At 35.3% G+C, this 17482-nt stretch overlaps 1 protein-coding gene across 1 annotated transcript in view; it reads right to left on the bottom strand.

Moving 5' to 3' along the window:
- InR-2 (insulin-like receptor-like) overlaps window positions 1–17482 on the bottom strand; it is a 47186-nt gene that overhangs the window by 17138 nt on the left and 12566 nt on the right. The window contains exon 2 of the mRNA XM_046635537.2: window positions 8717–11066. Within this exon, the coding sequence (XP_046491493.1) occupies window positions 8717–9626 (910 nt within the window). The 5' untranslated portion in view covers window positions 9627–11066. The remainder of the gene's footprint in view (window positions 1–8716; window positions 11067–17482) is intronic.

The following is a 17482-nucleotide window of genomic DNA, read 5'->3' as shown; positions in this document are numbered from 1 at the left end:
CGTAAAGAAATAAATAAATGATTAAATAAAACGATAGTTTAAACACGAACGTTTTTGCATTACGCGTAATTAGGATACGGTGATATATCCGTATCAATTATACATGATAAAATACGATTCCGTTTTTTTCTATTTCTTTTTTTTCGCACCAGTTCCTCCGGCAGTGTCAAAGTTTTCTTATCATCGAAGATTCAAAAATTCTCTTTTCTCCTCTATTTGTTACACCAATCTAGGCTTTTTGTTTCTCTTTCTCTCGTTATTATTAACATCAATATGCATCATTATACACAACGCGAGTATGATTTACGCATTTTTTTTCTTTTCCATGCGCGTTTTCCGTACAAAAAGTACCCGTTTCTACGTCGCTCGAATGATTTCAATCCCAGGAGTCCTGAAAGTGGTCTTTTTTGTATCGCGCGCACGCGCCGTCGCGAGCAAATCTGACGTTGCGCGACTCTAACCTCAAATTCGAGTTTCGTGAAGAAAACGTGCAACATACTCTTCTCAAATAAAGAATCGTGTGGAAAAAAAAAGAAAGCAAAACGGCCTTTTCGCTTCGCGTATTTGCAATATTCGTCTTCGACGTCACCCACGACTCATATTGCAAATAAATAAATAAATAAATAAATGAACAAGTAAATTAACAGCGAGAGAAAGAGGAGTATAATTGCAATATGATCGTAGGGATGGAGAAGCACAAGATGAGGGGAAGTTAGGTGATTTTGAAGGGAGGTTATACATATAGCGCTTGTTCCGTCCACGTGTGCGCCGAATGAACCGAGATCCGAGGCCTTTACTGAGCTGGTGAGAGAAAAAAACCGTCTAGACGTTCAACTTCCGGTGTTTTCGAAACGTCGCGATCGTCGTCGAGACCCTCCTATATAATATAAACCCTATAGCCTCAGACCTTCTTACAAAATATATATATATATATATTGTAAAGAATTGAGAAAAAAAAAAAAAAAACACGAGGTAATAAAAATTATCATCTCGTCAAAATTTCACCGTTTATATTTCACTCTCTTTATCTTTAAACGTATGTAATATAGTTTAGTAAAATTTGGCAACAACGTTTCGAAATAATTGCAATTCGAAATTGCGTTACGGTATTATGCTCGTATTATTATTATTATCGTCATTATTACTGCCGCTGTTATTACTATTATTATTGTTATCACGCGTGACGAGAACAATAAAAAAATAAAACTCAGTCAATGGAAGTAAAATTACCGTTACGAAATATTATAATCAATTTTATTTTAAATATACATACATACGATGTATAATTCAGAAATTATGTAACAAATCACCAAGTGATATCGATCTGCGTATAACATTACATATATTATTATTATTATTATTATTATTATTCATAAAAACAAAACTAACGACAAACTTAATTGAGGAAAAGATTATTCGAACGATGTAGGTGGGGGAAAAGGAAAAAAATAAATAAATAAAACGACCGAAACTGGGAGACGGGAGAAAAAAAAATCGAAAACAGATAAAAAGAAAGCAAGGCGACGGGGAGAGGGAAGAGAGAGAGAGAGAGAGAGAGAGAAAAAAAGAAGATAAGATAAGAAATTGAGATAACAAAAAGAAAGAATGGAAAAAAAAGAAGAGAGCGGTAAAAAAGTAATCGGACGCGAGAAAAACAAAAGACAAGTGCCGCAAGTGCACGGGGAGATAAAAAAAAAAAAAAAAATTATCATGAAAAGCAGGAATCAAGTGGCGTAGGTCGTGACTCTGTGCAAATGCAACAACAGCAGGCAGCAGCAGCAGCGGTTCTTACATACCTAATATTTAATACACGTGTACACATGTATAAAATAATAGTAACTGTATACTTTTTACGTATAACAGTATGTATACGTGTATATTACATGTATTCTTTGTTTTTTTTTTTTTTTTTATTTATCGCCACAGAAGTAAAAGAAAAAAAAAAAAGAAAGAAAAAGAAAAATTTCCTCCCTTATACGCAAAATGGACATATTTTTTTTTTTTTGATCCGAAGGATATTTCGAGAACGAGTTACCGGATTTCAATGATTTTCGTCTCAATCGACGCGGCTTTTCCAAACTTAGAACTGATTAGATTTTGGCTTTGATCGGTTCGATACATTATCAATAATTTAAATAACAAAGTTCCAAAATATAAAATAAAAGTTACAATGTCTTGAGAACTAACGAATGGATTTGGATGAAAGTTGATACCGTGAGGTGTTTTTTACGTCGCTAATCAAGAACCTAAGGTCAGATCTGCAATATTTCAATTCGGCGTATTCGACAAGCTGAATAAAAAACTGAAAACATTTGGATTTTGATGAAAATTGGTAATCGTCGGTTTGTTGGCCGGCTGATCACGAATCAGAAGTCAAATTGAAAAATTTAAAATGTCGATCCAATGTGATGGAAAAAAATCTAAAAACATTCCGATTTTGGTAGAAATCGGTAGACGAAGATTTTTTGGGTTACCGATAACGCATCCAAGGTCAGGAATCCAAAATTCGTAACGGTGGATCCATTAGTAGTTCAAAATAAAAAAAAAAATCGTCATATTTTCACTTAATACGCTATCCGAGGGCATTAAAATCGTTAATCACGAATCTGAATTCGTAGTTCGAAATTCTAGTTGTTCCTTGCTTTCTTTGCTCACTTGAAACGTAATAATATAACAAATTGTTAACGGGAATTTCTTCCATGCGTGGACAAACGAAAGTTTGCTGCATCATTATCATCGTTAGGGATAAGACGAAAAAAAAATATATAAATAAACAAATGAATAAATTACAAACGAGGCTGCTGCTGTTGCTTGATGCTGTTTGTATAACTCCGACGAAAGTGACCTAAATTCTTTCGAAATTATGCCCTCGTTATAATATATAATGCGTACATTAGTACCGACGTTAAATGTATATCAAATCGATATAACGAATGGGTCGAGTGCGTTAGTTTATTTATAATAGGCGAGGGAGAGTTCACCGCCTGAATCGTCCAATTACACATGTACGCGTCACACGTAAGCTTGCAAGATTCTCGTAAGTACAATCATGAAAGGGTATCAAAGGGCGAGGAATCGTTCAAAGATCGTTTCCAAGGTACACGAAGATCAATTGCCAATTATTGGCTGGCCCTGAGAGGCCGAATATATAATTAATATACATATACAATATATTATCGTTACTTGTATCATTCGATATAATATGACGACGATAAGGCAAGATGGCAACGTACGTTGCTGCAACGCTAAATCAAATTTAGAATATATCGTCGAATCGTTAAACAATCATTCAGGTTGTTCAATTTTTATTTCATTTAATCTACCTACTCGACAAATCGTGAATTATATCTTCGATATAGTTCTACGAATTATTTATCGACGGACGCATTTAAATATCGCATAAAACGATACAATTTCCAACGTGTGTGTGTGTGTGTGTGTGTGTGTGTGCAGGGAATACGTACGTACATGCATTCCTATCTTTTTAACTTTTAACCTAAGGGAAAAAACCGATTTTCTCTCTCTCTCTCTCTCCCTAACTCTTTCTCTCCTTGCAGCCTTGAACTTGTTGGTGAATCGGTTACCATGCGTAACATACACACGCATATACGCGTTAAATACTCGAGATATATTACAAATATATATATATATATATAACGAATATAAAAAGATTTGTGAGAATTAATCAAATCAATCACCGCGGGTCAATAGCCTGCATACGTGCATGCATATAACATGCTGCCAGTACCTAAGCTAATGTACAATTTTATATATATACATATATGTACACATATATATGTGTGTTTGGCTTTTTTTTTCCTTTGACCGCCCCTCCCACACACATTCGCACAATTTCGAAATCGGCGTGAAGAAAAATCAATCGTCTTGCAACGAATTTGTACGATAATGTAAAGGAAATAATTAATAAATAATATTATATCAACAGATCTTAGAATTGCGATATTGTACGCAACAACGATTGTGGAAAATCGAAAGAAGAAAGAATTAGTGTCGCGATGCGCGCGTAGAAAAGGAGAGAAAAACGGGGATGAAGAAGAAGAGAAAAAAAAAAAAAAAGAAAGAAAGAAAGAAAGAAAAACAAACAAATGAAACGATAGAGAAGGATGTGGAGGAAAAAAAAAAAAAAAAAAACATCGTCTCGGGTTGTGGAAAATTTGTAAAAAGCACCTACGTCACACCGAGACGATGCGACGCGATAGGAAAGGCGCGTGATTCATCGACGCAAAATTCGCCTTCATCGTCATCCTCATCTTCGTCTTCATCTTCTTCTCCTTCCGCGTTTTTAAAGGTAAAGACCGATGCAAAAATAGAACATCGTTTCGTACGCCTAAATTTACACGACGCCCATGTTACATACCCTATCCATAATCCATCGAATATAGACCCTTGCGTCAATAACGAGACACGCGTCGTCGCTGACTGTCAGAGACAAAGATCATCGTCGAAAACGGAGGCGTGAATTGTTATCTTGTTGTTCGCCTTTTTTATTTTCATTTTTTTTCCCCCTTTTCTTCTCCTTCTCTCTCTCTCTCTCTCTCTCTCTCTCTCTCTCTCTCTCTCTCTCTCTCTCTCTCTCTCTCTCTCTCTCTCTCTCTCTCTCTCTCTCTCTTCCCCTCGCTCTCGAAAATTCTTTAATCTCGTCTCTTTCATTTTTTTCTTTTTTTCTCACCTCCGTTCCGTTATTATACGCACAACGTTACAAAACATGAATGAACAATTGAAGAAAATAAAAACGATCAAAACTGTATCGATATAACATTAGTGATAAGACGACAAAAAAAAGAAAAGAAAAAAAAACCGAGCGTATGATTTGTAACCCGATCATTTCTTCCCCCCCACAACAGAAATGAAAGAAGAAAAAATCAACTCAAAGTTGGGATAAATTTTTAACATTGATTAACGAATAATCGGAAGATAATGAAATTTCAAGAGGAAAAGAAAGGGTGAATAAAAAAAAGTCCGAACGAAGTGAAACAAATTCTGCACGAATCAATATTACATATAATATCCACGTGATGTAAAATGATATTATTTTTTTTTATTTATTTTTATTTTTTTATCGGTGTGCGAAGAAAAGAAGGAAAAAAATTGCAAACCCCGGCCACCGTTCAATTCTCAATGGCAACGTCAAACGTACACGCAGCCAGTATCTTGTGCCACGGTATTTTTCTTATCTCCTCGGCGTTCCGAAGAATTCGAGATCCAACCGAAGAGAGTTACGCAGAGAGTTCCGGACGATTCGCGCAATTCGGACAACAACAATTTTAACGAGTTTAATAATTATAATAATGATAATAATAATAATAATAATAATATAAGTGATAAATCGCGTTAAGCGGAATAATCGCTACATATTATTGCGAAAAAGAAGAAGAAGAAGAAGAAGAAGAAGAAGGAGGAGATTTCCTTGTTGCTGATTTTTGAGGCGGTGTTGAAATTCCGAATTTGAAAAATTTCGAAAGCTACAAATTCCGACAAGTCAAAGTTCGGAATGTGCGGAAATGAGAAAATTTACAAATCTGAAACATCGAAATTCCGAATGATCCAAGATTTTCAGTCCTCTGAATTTCTGGCTTGATGAAATTTCACCATTTTGATTTTTCTTTGTTTCGGATTTTCTCATTTTTTACACCCACACGTCGAGTAAACTACGCTGTGCGAATATATTTTAATTTACGCAATTTTTCTCTAACGAAACTTAATTTTCGCGTATTTCGAAAATTTGACCATTTTTTTTTTTTTTTTTCTTTTTTGGCAAAAATTTGATTCGACATATATAATGTAGCATAAATCACAAGTCAAAGCTTACGCATTATATTTATTAGAACAATACAATCGCGAAAGTTTCACAGCATATTAACAAAACATTATATATATATGTATACATATAATATTCTTGTTGAAGACTGAAGAAAAATGATTGTAAAAGGTTTTAGGTACGTGTGTATGTAAAAGAGGGTATGTAAAAAAAAAAGCGCATCAATTTTCTCTCTCTCTCTCTCTCTTTCAAATCGTCTCAATTTTGTAAAAATAGTGTAAAATCAAGATATTAGAAACGACAACTCCATTTTACTCGGATAATTAATTGCGTCAGATGATGAACCGTTGTGATAAATATTCCCTTCCTCCCAGCCGCCCTCTTCTCTCTCTCACTCTCTCTCTCTTTATGAATGTGCAGATTCTTATCACATTGGCGCCTCTAACAATCGCGCAATACATACCACCTATCTATACTACATAGGCACGCGATGACGTTGTACGTTTCATTCGGTATGTGTATATAGGATATAGGATATAGTAATTGTACTACGTTTCCTGCCGGCGATCGTTGCTCGGCATAAAAATTATCGTTTTATAACGATAATAAATACAAACGTTCTCGCTTACATTGCGTCTATGTATCGTACACAGGCGCGTGTATGTATGAAATTTATTCACGATAAAATAAAACGGGTTTTTCAAACTCTGTTAAAAAAAAAGAAATTAAATAAATTAAAAAACAACGAGACGGTTCCGACATTTTCCTCCAACGTATAAACTCGCGCGATAATAATATATCTCATATATGTATACGTTGTAATATGTACATTATGGGTTTTTCTTAGTTTTTTTTTTTTTTTTTTTTTTTTTCCATGCAATAACATATTTACGAAATCCTGCGCGTATATAAAACGTATACAACGTACAATTTTCTCTCTCTCTCTCTCTTCTTTCTCCTCGAATACATTTCATTCGAGCGTTTTACATACAAACATATAAATATTAAAATGCATATATCGTTGTTTAACGCGACTCTCGACTGGCGCCACCGTTGTTCCCACACCTTCGTTCTTTCTCCTCGCGCTCTAATTTTTTATTTCATATAATATTTTTTTTCTTCTTCTTCCTCCTTTCTTTTTTCTTCCCCACTCTGCGTACATAACCACGTATAAATATAAGTGGTACTACCTGTAGTAGGTATACGTCGTACATCCGTGTCCGTACGCTTGTTTGGTCAAGTGAAGAACCGCGATCTTACTTACGCGCCATTGACACGTGTGCCTCGGTAAACAGAAATAATTTCAACGAACGTTACACGCGTATGTCGCGTATGTCACGTACGTAAACTATGGTTGTTACACCATACGCAACGTATGTTCTATGCGAGAGATAAGGAGATGAGGAAGACAGAGAGAGAGAGAGAGAGAAACTAACAAAAAAAAAAAAAAGAAAAAAACCATTAAAACAAACCGTCGGCGGCTAAATACAAATACATACGTGGTCGTGTATATCTATGTAGACCTCATGCGTATCGTTATAGTTAGTTAGTTACGTGAAAGAAAGATAAGATTGTCCATTCACTTCTGAAAAATTCTTATCAAGACCAAACTCCTCTCCCCGCCGACACCGGAGCTGTTACTTATTTTTATTCTCATCATCACCGTCATCGTCGTCGTCGACGTTCTTACCGCGGTGATTTATTAGACTAATGAACGCGACGCGATTGGTCGTAATTAGTAAATTACACATCGCACGAAATCTACATATACACGTATACGGTGTATTATCACAACGTACGTAAGACACGTGTATTGATGCACGGTGTTGAAATAAAAATATGTAGTTCGAATAATGGTCTGAATTTTCATGACCGGATAAGCGGTTTGTTTTTTTTTTTTTTCCTCTCTCCACATACGATCAATGAAAATCCGAACGCTAACAGTGCCAATTCGATTACACCTAATAAATAAAGCTCCGAATGAATCGGTGTTGAAAAACAACGTTTTTCATCTGTTTAATAGAAAGTTGTTGTTAGAATTTAACTTCTTCGGGAAAGGGAGGCTTTTTTTTTTTTTGTTTTTTTTTTCATTCTTACCATTTTCATCAACGGCCAAAAAATTTCTCAACTTTTCTCGCTTCTTTCGAAAAAAAGACGCTCAACCTATTCGGCATTTTGCATCAATTTTTTGTATATTTAGACAAACTTGAAAACATATTTCTTTGCGGCGTTCTCCTATTTCTGATAGTATACCGATAGGTTTTCAATACTCTGGAGTAATTAACGCGGTACATTGTAAATTATTATTGCTGGAAAGAAATTGATTGAAAGAATCAAATCAAAAGTCAAAAGTTACCCCTTCTAAACGTATACGCGTTTTACATAAATTATACGTTTTTGGGCTCGCCGATTACGAATCTGATAACGGGTTTAAAAATATTCAAGACGGCGGATCCAACACGGCGGACAAAAATTTCAAATTTGATCTAATCCGGAGAAAAAACTCTCGTGACGATAAATTTTTGGAATCGCTGAATAACAATCTGAAATCAGATTTTGGTAATTCAGTACGGGAAATCCAGTCAGCGACTCCTGAAACACCTGCGTAAAATTTTTGCACCCTATTCCATAAAATTTGAAACTATCGTCCACCATATTGGATCCACCATCATGAATTTTTGAAACTTCGTATCGGATTTATATTTTATCCTGATTTTTTTATTCATGTTATTTTGTAGAAGTCGAAGGGTTAAAGTTGCGCAAGAGAAGAAGAAAGAAAAAACAAAAGCGTCCCCCAAATTTACGTGTACTTAAACGTACGCTTAAACACATCGAAATACTGACGATGAATAAAATCTCTGTGTGTGTGTGTGTGTGTGTATTATATTCATAAAATAAATACCAATAAATATAAGGTTAATTGTTAAGTCAACTCACCGGTTCGTTTCGCCGAAGACGAAGTAGAAGAAGAAGAAGAAGAAGCAGCGGCAGCAACAGCAGAAGAAGACGAAGAAGACGAAGAAATATCCCTGACGGCGTGATCAAAGTGTTGAGTATGACGACCGTTAGAATTATAATATCGATTGTCCGTGGTATCGTAAACACCGTGAGCACTTGCAGTTGATGCGTAATTTAAGTTCGCGATGAATAGAACGATGAAAAATATCGTAGAAACATTGATCGTCGATAGATTCCTCAACAGTACGGACGATGAGGAGCAACAACTTGGTCGACGTGTCGTCGTCGTCGATGATAACGATGACGACGACGACGACGACGGTGATGATGATGATGATGATGATGATGATGATGATGACGACGACGATGTCGACGACGATGAGGAAGCGTTAAAAAAATTCTTAAACGAAAATGAAAACGATTTCGTGAAACGACGCCATCGCACGACACTCGAGGCGCATCTCAGCCACTGACCGACGTCGCTTTGACGTCGACCGCAGTCCATAGCTAGTGGTTCGAGTTTTGACGAGGCGTTAAAAAAACCCCGTGAAAATAATCTGCTCCTCCGTTTCCCGCGATAATCCTCCTCGTCCTTCTTCTTCTTCTCCTCGTCCTCGTTCGTCGACAAATCGTCGACGTCGACGTCGTCGTCGTCGACGCTACCCTGGAGACGTTCGCATATTTCGCATCGATATCCCACCGTATTTTCGTTTTTATCTCGCCCAGCCTCGTCGGCCTGACAAATTCTGCACGAGTAACAGAGGCTGTTCAAAATCGACGTCGACGATTCGTTCGCGGTCTTCGTCGTTGTCGTCGCGACGCTGCCGTCGTCGTTTTCGTTTCGCTGATGCTCTCTCCACCTCATATTATTCACCGTTCTTCTCCCCATCCTGATTTATTTATTTGTATTTTTATTATTATTGTTATTATTATAATATAATAATTTCAGGTATACACTGTGCAGTTATCAGATTTTTATACAACTATTTTACCCAATCTTACATTTGTCCATCGCTTTGTAAAATGTTTTCTTTCTTCTCTTTTCTCTTTTAAATTTTTTTTATTTCATTCATTCATTTAATTTTTTTTTTTTCTTCTGTAATATTACATCTCTTTTATTACATAACGATTTACACACTTCCATCTGTTATCCAACGGCGTAAGATTGTTCGCGCGTTAAGGACATTTTTGCAAGAAGAATAAAAAAAATAAAAATAAAAATAAAAAAAAAACACTTTGGTATTATCCGCGTCAAGTTTTTTGTTTTTTTTTTTTTTAATTTAATTTGATTCGTTGCTGCTGTTTTCCTCTTCTTTTCGAAAATTATCAACGACGGTAAATCGAAACTTTAAGTGTTAAAAATCGTACCGATGAATTTTTTATTTTTTTTATTATTATTATATCTTTAGTTCGTTTAATTAATTTTCTTGCTCACCGTCCGAAGGTTCAACGGCGGTTGTGAAACGTGAGGGGGGTGAAAATATTTCTCTTTTCCTTGCTCACGTGGATAATTGTATGCACGATATATTATTGTTGTTATTATTATTATCATTATCATTATTATTATTATTATTATCTTGCCGATCAAAATATCGAATATCAATTTATAATAATCATTTCCTCTTTACCTTCCTCCAACTCCGCCTCCTCCCTCACCGCCACCTCCTCTCGTCATTTCTTTCTTCTTTTATTCAATTTCTTTACACCGCATACACGTACAATGTTATCGATAGTTTTCAGCATCTTTTTTTTTTTTTCTTTTTTCCTTCCCTCACAATATCGTCGTTTTACACACGTAGACCATCCCAACCCCTTTATCTCGTCCCTTACAACCCTTATTCCGAGGTGATTCTTTTTTATACAACAGTTTTTATCGACATTCTTCGAATCGTTGTTAATCGTTATTTGTTATATACTTACTAACGTCAACTTTGGTTCAATAACTTTCACATTGTTATATTTACGCACGACACGCGTCATGTGACGGTATGTAATTTAATTCCAAAAAGCGATGTTAATTCTTCGACACGTCTCTCTCTCTCTCTCTCTCTCTCACACGCACGCACGCACACATAAACGAAGAAAAAGAGTCGGACACAGTCAGACCAAGAAAACACAACTACGACGACAAAGAAGCAGAAGACGATGATGATAGAAATTGACAGTTAATTTTTCCTTCAACGTTTAATTAATTGTTCATTTAATTCACTTTATTTCTGCCTCCGCTGCTCGATTTTCTTCTATTTTATTTTATTTAATTATCTTCTTCTTCTTGCTCCTTTTTCCTTCTTCACAATCCCCCCACTTTAGCGATCACTGGCTCAGTTTTCTGTAATTTGAAACAAACAAAACAAGATATTTACACTTTGATCATAATTTTATAACCATATTTACGAAAAAAGGAAAAAAATTCTATTATCAAACGCATCACACAATTTCAATTCAGTGTTATAACACGTAATATGTATCATGTATCATATATATAATATATATATATATATATATATAATAATAATAATAATAATATAATCACGGGCACACATTTTTTTTACGTTCCTAACTCACGTTCTAATTCTGAATACTTTATCAACATCAATATATAAGACGAGAAAAAATAATTTAGTAAATAAAATTAAATAAAGTGACAAAAGAGGAGAGGAGAGGAGAGAAAGAGGAAGAGGAAGAGACATAAGACAAAATACCCGTACAAAAAATAACGTTTCATTGTCAGACGCAGAGAATAATAAAAGATTCCGGAGTGTTATTATTCAAGAACAAACAACCGTGGCGTGTTTTTTTTTTTTTTTTGGCGCGCATATTATTATATTATTATACATGTTATACGTATAATTGTATTTATGTTCGCTGAGATTTAGCCATCCGCAGCGTATGGCGGGGGAGCCTGCGATAAAAAAAAAAAAAAAATGCGCAGAGAAAGAAATGGGAAGTGTAAAGAAAAAAAAAAATAAAAAAAAACCATAGAGTGCGAAAAATATATTCATCGAAGATAGATAATGCGCATCGCGTCGTGGGAGACTTACGTAAGAATAATAATGGGAAAAAGAAGAAGGGAAATAGGAGGAAGAGCAGAATGTAATATAAATTGATATTAATGAAACGAGAGGTTTATTATAACGGGGAGGAGTTCAACTTCCGAAAGCCTGTAAAATACCGAATTATTTGGTGGCGAATCTTGACGTAAAGAGAACAAACTTTGGAGAAACAACAAAGTTTCGTATGGTCGGAAAGCCGACGGCTCAAAGTTACGAAATGCTAGATTACAAAATTTCAAGTTACGACGGAGAAAAGTTCCGATAGAACGAGAATTTGGAAAAATGAAGTATTTACTCGACGAGTGGGTGTAAAAAAAAATGAGAAAATTCGAAAATCGGAGTTGACCAGGATCCCGGAACGTAAAAATATCGAAAATTCGATACAAAAAACCATCAAAGTGGTGGAATTTTACCAAGGCAAAAATTTACGAAACTGAAAATCTTGGATCATTCGGAATCTCGATGTTTCGGATTTTTCAATTTTCTCATTATCGCACTTTCGTAACGTTTGACTTGTCGGAATTAAAAAAAAGTTCGGAACTTTGAACCTCGGTTTCGGACCAATCGAAACTTTGATGTTTCGTCAAAGTTTGACATCTTCGCTTAAAGTTTCGCCGCCGAATAATTCGAAATTTAGGTCTCTCGGAATTTTAACCATAGTAAGATAATTTGCTTGTGTTTCGTTTAACTCGATTGGTTTTTTCGTACATTTTTCTTTTTTTCTTTTCTTTCGTTCTTTCATCTTCATAACCATTGTTAAAATTATTTCTGTATCATCCGATACGACGCGTCTTATTCATTGACATACGATAATTATTATCCATCGCTGTGCGATTGCGGGAAACAAAAAGGATAATCAGGGACGAGAAAAAAAAGTCAACGAACAAGTTACAATACAGGCGGTATATGTTTAAGAACACATTGTTCGGTGGTCAAATACAACTGCCGTCATCGTACGATATCGGTTTAAATACAATAATTATTATTGTTGTTATTGTTCGAAGTACAATGATAAGGGGACAAACTATACAATCGCGTACTCCGATATACTCGCGTAAGTCGGTCGAATGAATAGTTTTACGCTAGGTTAACTTCACCACAAAACGTCCGTCGTAGATTTTGCTTACGTTACGTTATAACTTCCGTTTGCTGCGTATTTTCTTTCTTTCGTTCTTTCTTTATCTTTTTTCCCTCTCTCTCTTTACGGATCTTTAATCGCGCGATATACGCAAAAACCCTGGATATAATTTAAGGGGGAGGAACAAGAGTAACGATGAAAATATGAAAAAAAAAAAAGAATCTCACATTTTCTCTCCACATCTCCATTCATCCATCCTGTAATACCTTGTAACAATATTTTATCAACTCGCGCCTCGGTTTACCTTATAAATTATACCGCAACGTTATGTTTTTCCATCAGATATTACAATCCCCTTTTTTACCGCAAGAAGATTGTTACATAGGAGTCAAGACCGCGTGGAATAATAATGATAATAATACCAACAACAACAACAACAACAACAACAACAACGACGACGACGACGACGATAAACTAACTCTGCACTGAACTTGTTTACAGATAGTTCGTTATTTTGTTTTTTTTTTTTTTTTTTTTAAACAAAACGACACGCGAAACGAATCGAACAAACAAGAGGAGATAAAAGGAGGGAAAAAGTTCCAAACACGATCGGATCCAACCCCGGCGAGGGTTGATCCTCGACTGATGGCTGCGGCGTGCGTTACGCGCTTTCAAAGTTCGATTCTAGGAGGAGGGGGAGGAGGAAGGTGCTCGATAAGCGAACGAAAGGACAAAGACGCGGGAGCAGCGGAAAATACAATCAATGATTACAGACGTCGAGAATTAATTAACAAAGAATTTTTTTTTTTTTCAACGGTACCGTAAAAACATTGTTCATGACGACAAATAAAAATTATCCTTCAAGTTTGAGCCCTTAATATTAATATTGAGGGGTGTATCGTTACAGCTATTGATTACATTTAACATTTTTAACATTTACCGCATTTTTTTTACCCAAAATCCGTCAATTATCGATATGAAAAATTTTATCAATCCATATTTTTGTAGGTAATTAAATTTCCTACAAAAAAGCTCTCCAACTAAATTGACGTAGATCGATCCGTTTCCTTGCAATCGTGCCTTAAACATTGATCTATTATTTACTTTTACTTTTGAAAAATAAAATCAAAACCGTCAACGGTTTATCAGAAGTTTATCGAGTTCGGATGGAATTCCTCCGTACTATATATGTATATATATAATCTTTTTGCGGTTTTTCATCCGCTATTTTACCGGAACGTCGAACCGGAAACCTCTGATACGCGGTAGTCCTAGGCCGTGGTAAAGAAATATCATCATCATCATATATATATTTCATTCGGTTTTTCCTTCATATACATACACATATATGCATATAAGTATATATCAATTAGGCAACGGGAAGTAGTAGAAAAATCGTTATCGTTTACCCACGGCGTTATTATAATATTTATACATGTATACTTACGTTATAATAATGCCACGGGTAAACGATATGGATTTCTCTGCTACTTCCTGTTGCCTAATTGATGCACACTTATATGCATATATATGAAGAAAGAAACAAATAATACATATACATATATGTTGAAAAAACGCCATGGATGAACGAATAACGATTTTATCAAAACGTTTTTTAGTTCGTTGATTTGATTTTTATTTTTTTTTTTTTTTTTTTTTTTACTCTTTCGAATTAATTAGGCAAGAAGAAGCGTGTATGCCATATATATATACACACATACGACATACATATCGCAAGCTCGTAATTCGTCGATAAATTATATCGATAATCGTTTATAATTAAGAGGAATTTGATAGCTCGCGTTCATCATCGGGTGCATTGTGAATTACATTATACGTACATCATATGATCGTCATGTAATTACCGAGAACCGTTTTTCATACACGTATGACGTACGTACCTATACGCAAAAACATACATTCGCATGTGAGACAATTTGTGGGATACGTCATCGGTCGAATCGGTTGTTATTGTTATTATTATTGTATATTTCAGGCGTTCCAGGTTATCGACACGCGATGACGCGTGTGACCGAGGCTTGAATGTTTCGAGTATAGTAAAACAATAATTATATAACGGATATTCCGTTATACCTGTAACAGGAATATTAATACACGTGCGTGGAAATAGTTTATTAATATTTTACACGATAGATTTGACCCGCTGCGTAACATAACGCGCGTATGAGTTTGCTACAAACTAACGCACACATGCACGTGCGTGCGCGTGTGTATCACAGGCCTAATCGCGTTGAAAAATCAGATTAAAGACGATAAGTCGAGAGACTTGTTATTAGAAAATTAGTCAAGGCTGCGAACGCTGACGACAGCCGCGTGAATGATGGATGATTTATTTCGATGACACATCGATGATGTGCAGTGGGTTGTGATATATTTCATTTCAGCTTATTCGCTGCTTTTGGATAAAAATATATTATTCCATATTTGGTTTATTACTCTATACACGTGGTAGGGTGTTTGGGAATAGAAATAATTAGCGATTTTCCACCATTACACATCCTGATAAGTTTCGTTTAGATCGAAAGAAAGATTCTGTGAAAATACGAGCGTTCCACTTTACATGAAATATATATATTTTTTTTTTTTTTTCAATTTATGAAACATTGCGAATGAAATTTTTTTCCTGATTTCTCAACATCAATTCACGACTTTTTCACTGTTAATACAATCTCATAAAATGGTTATAATTCAACGTGAACTTTTGATCCAAGAGAATAAAGATTCCCGTTTGACGTATCGTTGTGTTGTGGATCGTGATCTCTGGGTCGAATACGAACGTCAGGAAAGAAACGATAATCGAAGAGCTGCAACGCGTTTATTCGTAAAAATTTTGTAAAAAAGTTAGCAAATAAAAAAAGTGAACAATGAAATGAACCCGATCCTCCACGTAACGTGGAACGCTATCATCTTTTTCAAAAAGTATAAACAAACTTTTTAGAAGGTGCCACCGGTCGAAAATAGCAAATTATTTTATCCTGAAACACCCTAAAATAAATCTATAGGTACGTATCTATGCGTGTGTGTGCGTGTGTATGTATATACTATATACATATATATGATGTATGTAGATGAAAATACCACGCGACGATAGAAGCGAAATTTTATTGGCTTATTGATCGTCGATTGAGCGGACAATTTCTGAATGAATAACAATTTCTGATTGAATAACAATTAACGTTTTATTCGTCGCGCGCGGGTTTAGCGAGAACAATTATTACGTGCGCCGATCGAAATATACGTAAATCACGATTGTTGTTATTATTATTGTTGTTGTCGTTGTTGTCGTTCTTATTACTACCAATATGCCTCGTTTCCTCGTTAACTGCGCGTTCGTGTAAAAAATGACGAATTTCTTTCGCATCGTTACGCACGTACAATGTACATGTATGTAACATATGTGCGTGCAACAACGATGGATAAAAATTTTCCACCAATTTTCAACTACGCCGTGTAACTCCACGTGGACTGTTACCTGTGACGTAGGATGTACGGTACGCATGCGTAAACATATGCATATGTGTGTGTGTGTGTGTGCGTGTGCACGCATACCTACCACCTATTACCTACGTATTTATAATCTAATCGCGTTTTCAGTGACATTTTCAAACAACATGCGCGTACGTGAGCCGTGACATCACACACCAATATACGTACGCGCTATTAACTTTAAACCTATGTGCACGTGTATATATATATATGCGATTGCATGAATTATAGTTGGAAAACACTAGCGGGAAGCTAGAGAGAGACGGAGAGAGAGAGAAGTTTTTATTTAATAATATTAATCGATAAACAATTACGAAAATTGATTGAAAAAAAAAAAATTTGCACGCACGTAAGTACAAAGAATGTGTGAAATTTGTCCGCGTCATAGAATTATAGGTACGTATATGTATATTATAGATCACACGTGCGAGGAGATGTTAAATACGGAGGGTCGTATTACAAGCGGTAATAATAAATGAATTATCCATCCAATCGAGTTGTTGATCAAATGACATTCCGGGCGTTCTGAGAATCATTGGTTACAATTGTCACACATGTAGGTATTATTACAGGCACGAACGCGACTCATAACCAAGAGATCAAAGATCCCTGGACGGATTGCCAAGGCATATGTGGCTTCTTTGCCGTCCGTAACGTACTCCTCTTCTATCGTGGATGATGATTTAACCCTTTGAGTCATACCGGTATATAAGTATTCCTACCACCTATTTTATATAAATTTTTCATTTCTTTTTTTCCTATATTTAGACAACTTTGAGAACACATTTCTTTGTCGTTTTTTTTTTTTTCGCTATTTCTGATATCGTACTAACGATAAAACAGGTTTACAATGCGATATAATGTAAATTATTAACGTTGCGAAGAAAATTATTGAAAGAAATCGTGAAAATTGAAGTAATAATTCATTTCCGAGAATTTTATCCCTATCTAAAGGTGTACTCGTTTTACACAAATTACAAGTTTCTAGCCTCGCTGATAACGGATCTGAAATCGGATTTAAAAAAATTTTAAATATCGAATCCAACATGGCGGGCAAAAATTTCAAATTCGATCTAATCTTATATATATATATATATATACACGCAC

Source organism: Neodiprion pinetum, chromosome 7 (assembly GCF_021155775.2).
Source record: "Neodiprion pinetum isolate iyNeoPine1 chromosome 7, iyNeoPine1.2, whole genome shotgun sequence".
NCBI classification, from domain to species: domain Eukaryota; kingdom Metazoa; phylum Arthropoda; class Insecta; order Hymenoptera; family Diprionidae; genus Neodiprion; species Neodiprion pinetum.
The sequence above is the reverse complement of the archived record's forward strand: the minus strand, read 5'-3'. Positions and strand labels throughout refer to the sequence as shown.